At 39.7% G+C, this 14,203-nt stretch overlaps 1 protein-coding gene across 2 annotated transcripts in view; it reads left to right on the top strand.

The window, feature by feature from the left end:
* Window positions 1-375: 375 nt before the first annotated feature.
* SEC24B (SEC24 homolog B, COPII coat complex component) overlaps window positions 376-14,203 on the top strand; it is a 45,899-nt gene continuing 32,071 nt past the window's right edge. The window contains exons 1-3 of one of the 2 annotated variants that reach the window (XM_065836755.2): window positions 376-659; window positions 5,593-6,300; window positions 12,599-12,784. In XM_065836755.2, coding sequence (XP_065692827.2) covers window positions 539-659; window positions 5,593-6,300; window positions 12,599-12,784 — 1,015 coding nt within the window. In that variant the 5' untranslated portion in view covers window positions 376-538. The remainder of the gene's footprint in view (window positions 660-5,592; window positions 6,301-12,598; window positions 12,785-14,203) is intronic. The other variant, XM_065836754.2, reaches the window with a different exon arrangement.

The following is a 14,203-nucleotide window of genomic DNA, read 5'->3' as shown; positions in this document are numbered from 1 at the left end:
GAGTCTCCTCTGCAGACATTCAAACCCGCCCGGACACCTTCCTGTGGAACCTCAGCTGGGTGTTCCTGCTCCAGCGGGCGGATTGCACTGGATGAGCTTTTGAGGTCCCTTCCAATCCCTAACAATCTGTGATTCTGTGTGATTCTGTGATTGTGTGATATCGTGTACGACTGAAAGGCCTTGCCTCATCTCACCTCACTCCTGTCAAGGGCTTTTTGTCTATATAGATCGTGTATAGACAGGCTATATAGAGAACACAGTGTGCGCTCCCCGCACAGGAAGAACAGGGACCCGGGGCCTGAGGGGGCGGAGCGCGCGTTGCGGAGGCCCCCGCTAGGGGGCGCTGTGGGCGGTGTTACCGGCCGCGCGGCGGCGGCGGGAGCGGCGCTCGGGCCCCGCCTGCGCTCCTGCCCTCCGGCTCCCCTGGGGCGGCCGCGGCCTGCCGCCCGTTGGCGACCCTCGGCGCCCGGCTGCGGTCGAAGCGAAGGCAGGAGGAGGAAGAGGAGCGGACCGGAGCGAGGAAGCGCCGGGAGGAGCCATGTCCGCGCCCGCCGGGCTGCCGCCGCGGCCTGCCGGTGCCGCCGCCATTTACCCGGGCGGGCCCGGCGCCGCTCGGGAAGCCGCGGCCGCTCAGGGCGCTGCGCCGCGCTACCAGAACGGTGAGGGGCCGGCGGCCTGCGCGGGCCTAGCGCTGGAGCTCGGCCGCGGGGAACCCGGGGCGAGCTGCGCTGCTCCCTCCGTGGGGCCCCGCGGTTCTGGGGGTGCTGCTAGGGAGCGGCGGGAGGTGCGGGGCGCCGAGGCGGGCGCTGTGGTGGGTTGCGCGGGTGAAGGGCCGCCCCTTAATGAATCCCTTACTCTGGAAGTCAGGCAGCAGAATCCGCTTGGGAAAGGCACGTCCAGCTCCGGGCCGCCGCCGCTACGTGCGGGGTGGACTTTGAGGAAGGTGTAGCCCCCCTAGCCTCGCTAGAGCGGCGGGGGACCCGCTGCCTCTTTCCCTTGCCGGTGTGCGGTTGGGGCGTTGTGGCGCCGGCTTTGTGGCTTTTGGAGAGGCCCAGGCTCCTCCAGGCCTCAGCCCTGCCAGTCGTGTTTGAAAGCCACTTACTGTAGATGAGATTACTCACAAGCTAAGCGTAACTGTTTAGGAACTTACAAGTAGTAGGTTGGTAGGTGTTCACACAGCTGAATCTTTGGGTTTTGAGTTTGAATAAACCAGACTGGACCAGTGGAATGTGGGTCGCTGAAAAACAAACGTAAAATTGCTCAGAGTCACAAAGTACTGACTTGCTTTTCAGAGGCCTGACTGCACTGTGAATTAAAATAATTACCGTGCAGTTCCTCATTTCTTTTAAATTGGTGCCCTATAAAATCAATTCTTTATTAATACAGCTCGTTAACTTTCCAGAATGCCTGTATGATCTTTGTCCCCACCTAGTTATGGTTTGGTATCTAAATTGGGCCTCTTGTTTGCATAGAGTTTTAGCACTTACTGTTAAACCCTTTATTTTATAGTCGGGCTATTTCTTGCACAGACTGTTCTGCACACATGCGGTATGCAGGGTAATTACCTACAAAATTCTTTACTCATGAATGTTTATCGTGTCCAAAGGGGTAGTTAAGCAGTATGCTCTTACATGCCTATAAAGTAGGTTTCAAGTCAGTTTGCAGATAATGCAGAAATCACTGAAGTGACTGAAAAGGGAGGTATTTAAATGGTAGATTTTAGGGAGATGCTAATGTCTCAGGTGTGTCCAAGCTTTAGTATTGTAATACTGAGTTTTGTCAGAATTATTCAGAAAATGCAAAGTTATATGGCTCTTAATAAAAACCGTGTTGTTATGAGGGCACAGCTACCACAGCATCAGTAACCTGGAAGTGTGTTTCACATAAACAAAGAGAAACTGACATCATACGTTCTGCTTGTGTTTTTGACTGAATGAAACAGTAATTTTCAAGAGCCATCATTACTATTTGTTATTTTAATTAACTCCATGTTGCTGTTGATAGTCTTAAAAACAACTTGTTTAAAACTTTGTAGTAGACCATTTATTTTCTGTGAAACACTTTTTTTTCAATTCTGAGGAATTTATACACTGTTCAGTAATCATCTTGAATTTTTATTGTGTAACTTGCTAACTCCTCAGCTTTGACTTCTGTGTTCGTTAGGATGTGTGTTTGATGATTTGTAAGCAAGAACTCTGTCATTTTGTTTCATTTAGCAATAGCATTCCAGAATTTTTTTATTAGTGTATCTGCCTTCTTTAATCTTCTGAAGTTATAACACAGTATTTGACATTTCTTTTTAAAAATTGTAATAGGAGGGCAGGTAACAGAAAAAGACTGTACTGGAAATATTCATTCTGTTTCATAGAAACTAAATTTCACAAGTAAGATTGTCATTGCTGTTGTGGTTTCATTTTTTTGTCAGTATAGTGATGTTTAAATGTAAGATACTTAAGTGAATACAACTATTTTTGTATTGTCTGAAAGAAAACACTACTGCATCCTTTAAGAGTGGTTTGTAAGATTACCCTTGGTATCTCTACTAGCACTTTGGGACTGTGTTTTTCATTATAAAGCTATTTAGCAATGTCTTTTCTCCCTCCTCAGCCTTTGGATCTCTTGAATAGTTCCATTAAATTTGTTGAAGAGGCTGGAGGTCTGAAAGGTAAAATGTGCCTGAATATTTTGTGAAAGTGGGAAGCTGAGTGAATGAAGGAGCAAGACATCAGTTCCATGTCTGAGCTACTGTGAGAGCTCCACAGTGGCTTGTTTGGTGGCAGTTAACAGGGCACAAAGTGCTGTCCCCTGTCCATCCTAAAAACCACCTAAGGGTGCTTGAGGCCACTGTGGTGAGTCATCTCTGGAGATGGGTATAGACAAGTTAAAAGTTGCAGAAAACTAACAGGTCTCCTTGGCTAGGAAGGAAAGTGGTGGTGTAGTGTGTGTCGACTATGTGTAGGTAGGGTAGGCAGCAGATGGCTAAATTATTCGGGTGAGACAATGAATGGACATAATAATCCAAACAAACATGGCACTAGCAAGCAAAGCTTTACTCTTTCACATAGTAGTGTAGCCATAGTGCTTGTTTTCTTTTGATTGTGTTTTTTGTTGTTGTGTGGTTTGTTTGGGGTTTTTTTTGGTGGTGGCTTTTCTCGCCTCCTTAAAAAGTGATAAGGCTTATGGTGTTCACCTGTTAATGTCTGTGTAGTTATACTTTATAACATTATTAAGTATTAGTTTGTCTATAAATGAGAGGTTCCCTACTTTCATTAAAGAGATGGTGTCTTAGCAGTATACCTTTTTTGTGCAGCTAAGGTTTTCAACTCCTCTCGTGGAGTTTTTTTAAAGTAGTTTATCAGTTGTTTTGGGAGCAAGGTAGGGTACCTGAGACATCAAGACAGGTTGTGCAATTAGCCCGATTTTCAAATGACACTGAAGATGTACCCAGATTTCCAGCACTGAAATCTGTCAAATTATCTAGTCATCATTAGTAGATTCAGCTGCTAATTGCAGTACAAAAACAACTTTCTACTCACATTCTTTATAATCAGATGTTCAAAAAAGTAATTTCAGGTAATGGGAGTAATCTTTCATCTTATTACTGTAAAATTTGCCTTTAAAGGACCAGGAGTTTAAAATCAAAAATACATTTTTTCAAATGTTGAATGTGTCTGTCTTGGTGAGGTCTTCATGGGATTTATACTCTTGTGTGCTCATCGATAGTTCTAAACTTTTAGATATTTCTACTTAAAAATCTGAATAAAGATTACTTGGGTATTCTGTAATGTAAGAGACTGGTATTTTGTATTGGTAATTTAATCTGTCTATGGTGTGTTTTTAAACCAGAGACACATAGTGCAAGACGTTGCAGTAGGTGATTTGATATGCAGCCTTTTATTTAGAAGTCAGGTGCTCCTAAACTAGTTTGTAAATTATACCTCCTCAGTTTATTCTGTGTATTTGAGTAGAACAAATGCACAGAGTCTTCAGAAGAAAAACATGTTTTCTTGCCATATTAAGTGACATAACTGCTTAAGCAATAAGCCTTGATGGACATAAGTTATTAGTGTGTTTTTGAATTTGCTCATTCCGACTTTAAAAAAGAAGGCTGAAAGTCTACCAAAGTTCACATAGCTGTTCATGACTTGCTAGCTCAAAATCCTTTTCCTTTAAAGGAGAATAAACTACAGCTTTATGAAGCAGCTGCCATGTTTTCAAGAAAATAGTGAATCAGAAGCATAGTTACATACTCTTCTCAAAACTCAGGATGTCATTATTTTTTTAAGCTCCTTATGCTTTCTCCCAAAGTGCTTTTCTGTCTTTGTAACCAGAAGTCCAAGTTACTGCTCATTTTTTAGCTCCTTTCTCTTCTACTCAACTTTCTAGATTGTCAATTATGAAAAGGCATTTTGAATTTTGTCAGAAAGCAATTCTGGACAGTATGTTCCTTGCTTACAAGATTCCTTTAATAAATTCATTATTAAAATTGCCTTGCAAGTTCATCAGAGAACATCTGGGTGTTACTTTGAGAACAGTGACTTTTCAGAATTTCAAGACAATAAATATGTACATTTTGTAATCATTGTAAATAGAAGGGGGGAAATCAACCGTTCATTATTGTCCCAGTGTCTGTTTAAATTTGTGAATGGCCCAGTACTGCACTTGTGTTACTGTTCAGCGAGGGCTGAGAAATAACATTGTGGTCATTGAGTATGAGGTAAGCAGTAGGGTGTGGTAATTCTAAGAAAGGAAGTTATCCAGGGAAATGCAGTTGTGGTTCACTAGAGAATAAAATAGGGTTCAGGAAAAGAACTTGAGGAAGAACTTTCAGATTTACCATTGATCAGGTGGCATTGAAAAAAATTGTTTGGACATAGTTAACATTTAGTCTCTAGCAAACGTGTGCTTGTTTGACCCTCGCTGGACCAGTGTGTAATTAACCTCTAATGTTGTAGTGACAGCAGAGGTCAGTTTCTCTGATACCAACATTTGTATCTGATGTAAGTGTCAGGCAGCAACAGAAATGAAGTGTCTTGTCAGTATGCTGTGGTTTCATAAAAATGTCAGCTTTCATAAAAGCATAATACAAAAGAACATAGAGGACAAAAATAACTGCCCTGGAGCACTGTATCTTGGTCACTGTATTGAGGATTTGTAAACAAGAGTACCTGCATTTTTCTATGTTGACATATTGGTTTGACTGCAGCTTTTAATTTTCTGTATTAAGTCAGTTTCAAGGCATATAGTTGTGTTCAGACACTTAAAAGCTTACTGTTGCTTGCTATGTGTTTAAATATTAACCTTCAAAAAACTCTGAAAAATATTTAAAGTACAAATGTGAAGTATACAATCTTGGCGTAGGAGCAACTTTCAAAATGGAAGCAATCCATTTTTCTCTAATTTCTCTGTGCATTCGCAAATTACTTAAAATACTGTATTTTGCATGTGTTATACTTGGTTTGTTCTCTTTGTGCCGATGCAAATTGACCTCCAAAATAGCGACAGAAAACAAGAAGAAACCAGTTGTTTGTTAGAGTAAGTGCTGAGTCTGTTGGCACCATTAATACATGTGACATTTTCTCTTCGTTTCAGGTCCTGTGCAGAGTCAGATGCAGTTCCCTTCTGGCTATGGCTCGCATCCTCCGAACTATAGTGCACCCTCAGGACACTATTCCCAAGTGCCCAATAAAGCTGCTGCGTCTTCACATTTGGATAATCAGTATAGAGCCAGTTACTACCCTACTTATTATTCAGCACCAGCACAAAATGTTATGACCCCTTCGGTGGGTTCCGGTGTGTTGAATACACAGGAATCACAGCAGTTTTACAACAAAACTCCTCCCCATACAGTGGGGTCAGCTGAAGGACCTATTCAAGGAGCAATATCACCTGTATCCTACTTGCATACGAGTGCTCAGCAGTCATATTCAGCATTTGGTAATCACTACAGCACTTCAGTCAGCTCTTCAGTTACGTCTCAGGGATTTCCCCTTAATTCTGATCGCTACACCATGCCTGTGGTTTCTAGTGCCCTGTATCCCAATGTTTCCTATCCTGCGGCTGCTGGCGGTGTATATGGGCAGGCATTCACCTCTCAGAGCCTACCTGCTGTTGGACAGTTCAAAGAGACAACTACATTTTCTAGCCAGAGTACATCAGTACCTCATTCACTTCAACAGCATGTTCCCATGGGATACAATTCAACATTATCAACTATTCCGTCTGCTCAGTCTACTCAAGACAACCTCAGCAGGCATCTCACTGGATCAGCTGCTAAAGTAAACAACCAAATAAATACAGGTATGATCTTACTTGAAGGGTAGTGGACTTCCAGATATGTCTGGGAAACATCAGGATTCATGTGCTTTTGGTGGTTTGTGCTTGTTCACTATGTGAAATTCTGTATTGTAATTTTGAATTCTGTCCGTACTAATTTTTGAAGCTTGTATCATTTGGTTACCACAGTCCTTGCAGTCGCATCTAATTGTATCACTGACATGTTTCTAGTAAAAGATACAGAAAAAAAAAACTATATGGGGCATGGTTGTATTGTTTGGTTGTGGTTTGGTTTTGTTTTGGTTTTATTTTTAATGTAAGTGATCTTGGGAATTTTTTCATGCAGTTTTGAAGGAACATTTTTAGTTTGGATGTAGCAATAGAAAATGGAGTTGCAGAGGGGCCAGTATACTCAGTCCTTGCAAGCTGCAGCTTTTGCTTCATGGGGAAACTGAGTTACAAGTTCATAGGGTAGGCGGTACTTGGTAAGAAGAGTGGAAGAGATTTAGAGGTGCGGGAGTGCTCACACATTGAAACATCTTGCTCTTCCTCTGAAAGAGCAATAGTGTGTGCAGGAAAATACCAGTCTTCTTTCTGTACTGGTGATTTTCTGACTTCATGCAGTTTTGGCTTATAAACTGTGCAAGAGTAATGGTTTTCTGATGAGACAGATATTGTAGAACTGTAGAATCTAGTTTCCTTTTTTATGCCATATATTTCAGATTATAGTTTAACGCTGGAATTGTTTTAGGAGTCCTTGTCGTTGAGGTTTTCTAAGACCAAGGGCACAGTTTTGATGACGATAAAACTTTGCCTGGGAAAACCAGCTATGCTTAAATCAAGCTCATCCAATCCATACCAAGGCTGAATTTAGTTTCAGTATTGCCTTTCCAGCTACCCCTGACACTAAGATGTAGAGTGTCAGTCATCCTTCGGCTCGGTCTTAGTAGTTAGAATATTAGTAAATTTAAATTCTATCTTATGTTTAAAAAGTATGAAACAAGGTGCTGTCTAAGAAAAGAAAAATAGGGAACGTCTTAAAAAACTTCTGAAATTAATGGCATTTCAAGGTTGAGCATAAAAATAAATTCCTTCAAGGACTACAGGTTTAAAACTCTGGCAAAAAAAAAAGAAAAAAACGTTCTGTTGAGCATAGAATCTGCAGCTGGATTTGGCAGAATGCAGGTGTCATTCCAAAATAATAAGATTTGAAGTAGTCATATGAAAACACTTTGTTCAGACTGTCAGTGTTTCATTTACAGAAGTCTTTAATGTAAATGCCTTTTAATTTTATTTCCTTTGGGATAGTCTTGAAATCTCTGATTTGTTCATAACAATAGATCTTAGAAGGAACAGCTGTTTTGAAGGTGAAACAGTTGGGCTGACCAGAATGTGAAAAGCAGTATGACCAATAGATAGATTTTTCTGAACCGTTCAGCACTCTTCTTAAAGAAGTGCTTGAGTTAATACATGGCTTCAAAAGAACGTAGTCTTATTACATTTGAATTTCAAAGAGCTGATGATAGAACTGGCTGTGGTAATAGTTACAAAAATGAACACTGACCCACTGCTCCTGTTAGACTTGAGTAATGTTACAGTACTTGGTTGGTTTGCCAAACTGTAGGCATAGTTGCTTAAACCACATTTAACCTCTTCCTGAGCTGGTAAAGATGCTGAGATAAGCATGCCCTGTGCTTCATTGCACAGGGGACTGGATTTTGGAACTGATTGATGTGGAGAGTGTCTGTTTTCCCTTCCTTCTGAAGGAATTCAGTACATGCAGAATCATTTGTGTGCTGATGTTGAACTGACTGGGAAAGAACAAATAAAGGTAGCAACCAGTAGCCAGGCTGAAGGAAGAGCTGTGCTGCTTTATTACGAAATTCTAAGAGTTAGACCATTTTTGAAGTCTGGGACTAAACAGACTGCCTCAAATAACATCCAGCCTTTTTTTTTTTTTTAGTGTGGAGTTCAACATCTTTGACTAAAATATACTAAAAATTTAATTGCTACAACAGCTGGCTAATAAAAGATGGCACTTAATTGTTTGCTTCTGGCATAACTGATTTACTGTTTGGGACACTGATACACTTTATAAATTTGCCAGTGCAGTTTTATTATTCTTAGATGAAGTCATTTAATATATAGTATTCTAATTGTTTGCAGCCTTTAAAAAAAAGGAGTTGGATCTTAAAAATTATTTTGCTATTTCTTCTGCATCCTTGGAAAGTGTCCAAGTACAACACAGAAGAAATTTAAAGAAATAATGAGTGATTCGTAAGAAGGAATTTTTCTGAATATTTCATCTTCCCTGCTGTTCTCCAGGAAGGAAATGATGGTAGAAAACAGTTGCAGTCTCTTCTGTGCATAATTTTTAGTGAAATTGCTTGGAAAAAATATTGAAGATATATGGAAATTCCTAAGTGTGCTTTCTGTGACTGTTTGTGTAAAGAAATTTTGATACAGTGTCCTATTATTAGAGTGCCAGTAAGACAGTTTGCTGTCATTGCTGCTGTGCTGTGAAGGAAAACCCCTTACAATTCTTTAAATATAAATAAGCAAATCTTAGAAAGACTCTCACTCAGGATACTCCTGCCTTAATGCGTTTTTCAATAGAACTTTTGTGCGCTGTGAACACCAAAAGCTCTCTATGATGAGAATGAAACATTCACTAAATAGAACACCATGTTTTGAATAAAATGTGTGTGTTTAAATAGGACATATTCAGGCAACTTAGACTGGCATATGCTTTTCAAAAGTTGGGTTATTTCTGAATTGTTTTCTACTTGAATCAAAGAAGTTCTAAGCATTGGACTTGTAACTGTATTTTTAGACAAACCAATTTGTGTAGAGCCTTGGAAAACCCCCAAAGAGCTAAATCTGTGAAGATCAAACCCCTGAGCTGCTGTATGTCATGTACTGAGAATGTAGAACTCCAGTGAAATCTTTTTCTAAAACTTTGGCAGCCACTGTCTGAAGTCACTGAAGTATTTTCAGTGAATCTTGCTGAGATGTCACTAGAAGAAAATACATCTATTTTAAGAGGAATCTTTTGCTGGCAGTTGACTTGTTTTGATGAATAGCAGCCAGTGAGAATAATTTTCTTTGCTTTAAGAAGTATAAATTAAGTAGAATACAAATAATTATTTTGAGGTTTTTCCGGTTGCTGGTTTAAGCTAGTTTCATCTAGCAAAAATAACCCCTTCTAGTTTTAAATTCTGTATTTCAGCAAAACAGCGTTAGTATAAATCTGTGCAGAAACGGTGTTATGCTGTGTAAATAACACACTTTGTATAATTTAGGCTTTTTGTCTTTCTAGGTCAGTAGTTTTCCTTAATGTGTTTTCCAGCTTATTTGAGCTGGAATCACTGCACTGTGATTTTTTTGGTGCTTTCCAGTCAGTGTGGATGTCAGTCAGGATGCCCAAATTTTACTGGACTCCCCCTGCCTCCCTGGGGAGAGGGAGATCAAGAACTCCTTCTGTGGGTGTGCGGGGTGGGTTTCTTTGCTTCCTGAATCTTATCTACTGTCCTGAAATCATATACAGTCTGCTTGAGCAGATGACACTTTAATTTCTTTATCTCATGCACATACTTCCCCTTATGGCTGATCAGGATCTAAAGTCCTTGCTGCCCCAGTTCCATAGGAATGTAGACTCTAATCCTTTAAATCTGCTAATATAGGTGAGGTTGGAAAACGGGGAAGGACTGCTGCCAAGATTAAGTTGGGGAAATGGGGTGCTGTTGTAAACTGACCTGCAGGGAGGTGGAAAAACTCTCAGGAGAAATTGCCTGTGGTGTTGAGGGCAGGAGGGAATCAAGATTGCAGCTGTAGTGACTTCAAAGGGATGGTTCTTCTATTTCTTCCAGAAACTTTGAGAAGGTACTGTGGTGATACACTTCTAAACCATGACCTCTAGGTCTCAAGTTGGAAATCAAATTAAAGCTGTAAGTGATAGTGTACAGGAAAAATGATTAATTACACTGTTAATTTTCTCAGCTCTGTGTCTTCTTTCTGTAACATATCTTTTAGCAGTAGATCTGTATAGGTATATGGCTTTTGTAACCAGGTGTTATACTTAGTCATTTTTAATGCAAGAGATGTTAGTCGTTGAAAGGCAAGAGGGAAAACTTCAGTGCATATTGAAGGTGAGAGAAGTGGAAGGTGAAAAACAAAAAATACTGTATCACTGAGATTGGGTTTTATATTTATGACAGCCTGGCAAAGCTCTTGGTTTTTCATTGCATCAGTTGGTGGCAGTGTTGTGTGGTCTAATTGGGCTTGTCCTGGATTAGCAGATGGGAAACTTGTACTCCAAACTGGTGTGCAGTCCAGCTTTGTCTTGAGCTAAAATGAGCCATCCTGAATTGATCACTGCTTATATGACAGGGTAGAATCTTGTTATTGACCAGAGGAAAAAAAAGAATTGATAACATAATTACCATAACTGTAGATTATCTCATGTGATGATAGTTACTGACAATGCATATGTAATGATTAACTTCATCTGAGTGTTGCCTTTGGTTTTAGTTATTCAGGGCTTTTGAAAAATTTCCAGAGTCACCAAATAAAGTTTAACATGTAATTTTGCAGGTTGGACCTTTATACAAATTAAAAATGCCATGGTTTGTTTGTTTGTTGTTGTTTTTTTTTTTTTTTTCTTGGAGTTTAAAAATGTTTTCTTGTAATACAAGTAAAGGATCCATGTAATTTTGAAGGATTTTTGGTAATTCTTGCTTGAGAACATATACTGGTAATTGGCAGGGAGGTATTGCATCTTCAGGTAGTCTGGGTGTAGATTGGTTTTGGCTTTAAAGATGTGACCCTGTGACATGATAGCATTTAGCATGCTCTACAACTGTGCTAGATGCTGCAAGCATTGCTGTATTGATGTCCCATAACCCCGTAAACAACTCTCTCTGCTACAAATCCTGGGCAAGCACATGAGTGCTGCAAAGGACTTCCCTTCTGTTGCATACCTTCCTTGAAGAAGCTGAGGAGCTACCCTAACAAGAACGTTTCTTCTGACAGGTGTTGATGCTTCCGTGGGGAGTCTACAAGACATAATGTCTAGAAATAGAAGTTATAGCAAGTACATTTCAAAAGAAAATGCCATGTATGTGTACTTTGGAGAAATACATGTTTTAATTTAGATTTTAATTATACTTGCAAAAAAGCAGTATGTATGCTGAATTTCTTGGGAAACTGCATAATAAATAAAAGTTCCATTAAGAGGGTGAAAATGCATGCTATTAATTTTGGCACTAAATTAGAAAAATGAAAGGATCATTTTAAGCCACCTCTTCTTCTCCCTTTAAAGGAAGCCTCAACTTTTGCATGAAGTCCTTTCAGATATAAGCTCCATTATTTCAGGAAAAGTTGAGGACTGTATGAGCTACGCTGCTGTATGTGCAGAGGAAGCAAAGTTAATATTACATGTTCCTCCTCTAATGAATTCTGTAATTTGAATAAGTACTTTACAAATACAAAAAGTGGATTTTGTTCTTGCTTAATTTCTGTGTTTGTTTGTTGAGTATTATTGGTGAAATAATTTCCTTTCTTTTCTTATTTTTAACAGTTTGGACTGCCTGTATTTTAGAAAGAATCATAGTATGATGAAATTTTTCAATTTATAATCAAAGGGTGACCCTCTTAAAAGATAACTTAGTTGAAGTTATATTGTCCTTATCTGATAGGAATTTCAACTGGACTGTGTTAAATCTCTCAAAGCACTAATCTGACATTTGAAAGCAGATTATATCTAGTCCAGATGTTTAAAACACATCAGAAGTGCAGAATACTTAGGGTTGACTGAAAGAAATTGCTTGGAGTATGGGCCTCATAATTGAGTACCAAAATTGCAAAGTGCTGGCCCTTTGAGAGAGGCAGAACACTGATTCACAGAGTTTACTGATTTATTCACTGATTTACACAGCTGACTTGTAGGTTTTCTGTCTGTGGGAGGAATATTGAGAGGGAACTATCCCACATGGACTGCGTTCTTGTCTGGGAAGAGGAACCCTTGAAAGCATTGAGTTGAGATGGATCAAAAATGTGTTATTGCAGCTTCTGTTTAACCTGGGTGTTGTTACATCATTCTTTTTATTGTTAGTTGTCAGAGCAATTTGATCATTTTAATGAAGTTTTAATATTATAGGTATTTAATTAAAACAAAAACCAGCTTTTCTATAGATACTTATTTGAAGGCATCTCTCTTTGAAGTGTTGTTTTTGTATTTATTGTGAAATCAAATGCGATTGCTTGCGTTGTGTAATTGTCTGTGCAAATACAAAGCGTTCCCGCCTTCTACTCTTGTTTTCAGGTGGCGTTGATTCTCCACAGCCCATGCACTCTGTGAGCCAGACCATTCCATTTACCAAGCCTGGTGCTGGAACACCGGCTTCCTCTGCTGTGGTCTCGTCAGTAAGGACACCTGCTCCAAGCCTTTCTTCACAACCACGATCTTCACCCTCTGTTACGCAGTCACCAGAGTCGGCCCTTCAGGAAGGTACTAAAAGGGGATGGGAAATTGCAGGACAGACATCTGCCCTGTTCCACATGCGCACATGAATGAATGCTGGCAGCTTTGTTGCTGATCTGCTGTGTTGGTCTGACTGGAGTACCTCTCTTGCATCTCATCAGGCTCCCTTAGTGTTCTTGTTTTCTACCACCTTGGTTCTAGCTTCTCTTATCTCTTCTGTTTGATTTCCTTTGGCCATATGTCACCTTTGGCTTGTTTGTCTGGTCGACAGCCTTACATGTCTGTTCCTCAAAAAGCCCTTCTTTTAATTCCTTATTCTTCTAAAAAGCCGATTGCTATCTTGGAAGAAGGTCTTAAAAGCAGCTTTTGCAATTGGTCTGTATTGCAGACCAACTAGCAATTTACTAGCACTGGGAAATGGAGCGAGTTTGAGTATTAAATTGAAACTAATAGAATTGTTTTCTTATTTTCTTAGCTGTAAGCTCCCCTGGAAAGTTCCTGTGAGAGTTCTTGTGGGAGGACAGAGTCTCCTTCCTTGTCTGATGTTAGTAGCCTCTTGGCAAAGAATCAGTTGGGTCTCGAGCCTTCTTTGGCCATGCTAATTCTGCCCTGATGTTTTGACTTGCCTCTTGACTGCTGTATGTTTCTGTATCTATTCCAAATCTAATTTATTGCACTGATTATTTTTTTTCCTGTGTCTTCTCTTGGTAAATTCAGAATTTTAAATTCTAATGGAAAAAGAACTCAGTGTGTGAGGTAGAAATAGGCATTAATTTCATCCATAACAATGTGATATGTCTAGTCTTCAAAATAATTTTCAAAAGCATGGTGTGGGACAGTCACAACGGGGGGGTTTTTTATACTTAAATTTCAAATAAATGTCTAAATTTCCCGTTTTCCTCCATTTCCCCCTTTTTCTGGTGGACTGGAGAATGTAAAGAAAAAACTTGTCTGTGAATCAGCTCGGTATATCTTACAGGCAAAAAGATAATTCTTTGTTGCTGCAAAGTTCTATGTACAGTGTACCATTTTAAAGAAAATGATAAAGCAATTTTTGGAACTGTGCTTGGTCCTTGCACAGTCTTATGATTGATTGTGTCACTGGGTAGAATTCGTACAGTAGATGTGCTTGCTAGAACAAAACTGTTGCTTCATCTTCCAAACAAATCATGTAACCACATTTCTAATGAGAAAAAAGGAGTTTAGCTGTTTACCTGTGCTTACCTTGATGTGCAATATGTAAGTTCTTGCAGTGATTCCGGTATAACGTGTGAACACTTGGTGCGTTAAATACAAATCACTGCGATCAGTGCTGGACTCTTCACTAAATTCAAATACTTCCATATAAGTGAAAGTCAATGCAATAAGTGGCTGCATGAGCACTCTTCAGAACCAATAATATACATCTTTTGGGTATATATAGATATGTAAACAGGAGTTTGCATT

This window comes from Patagioenas fasciata, chromosome 4, assembly GCF_037038585.1.
Source record: "Patagioenas fasciata isolate bPatFas1 chromosome 4, bPatFas1.hap1, whole genome shotgun sequence".
NCBI classification, from domain to species: Eukaryota; Metazoa; Chordata; class Aves; order Columbiformes; family Columbidae; genus Patagioenas; species Patagioenas fasciata.
This window is presented reverse-complemented; position numbering and strand designations above follow the sequence as displayed.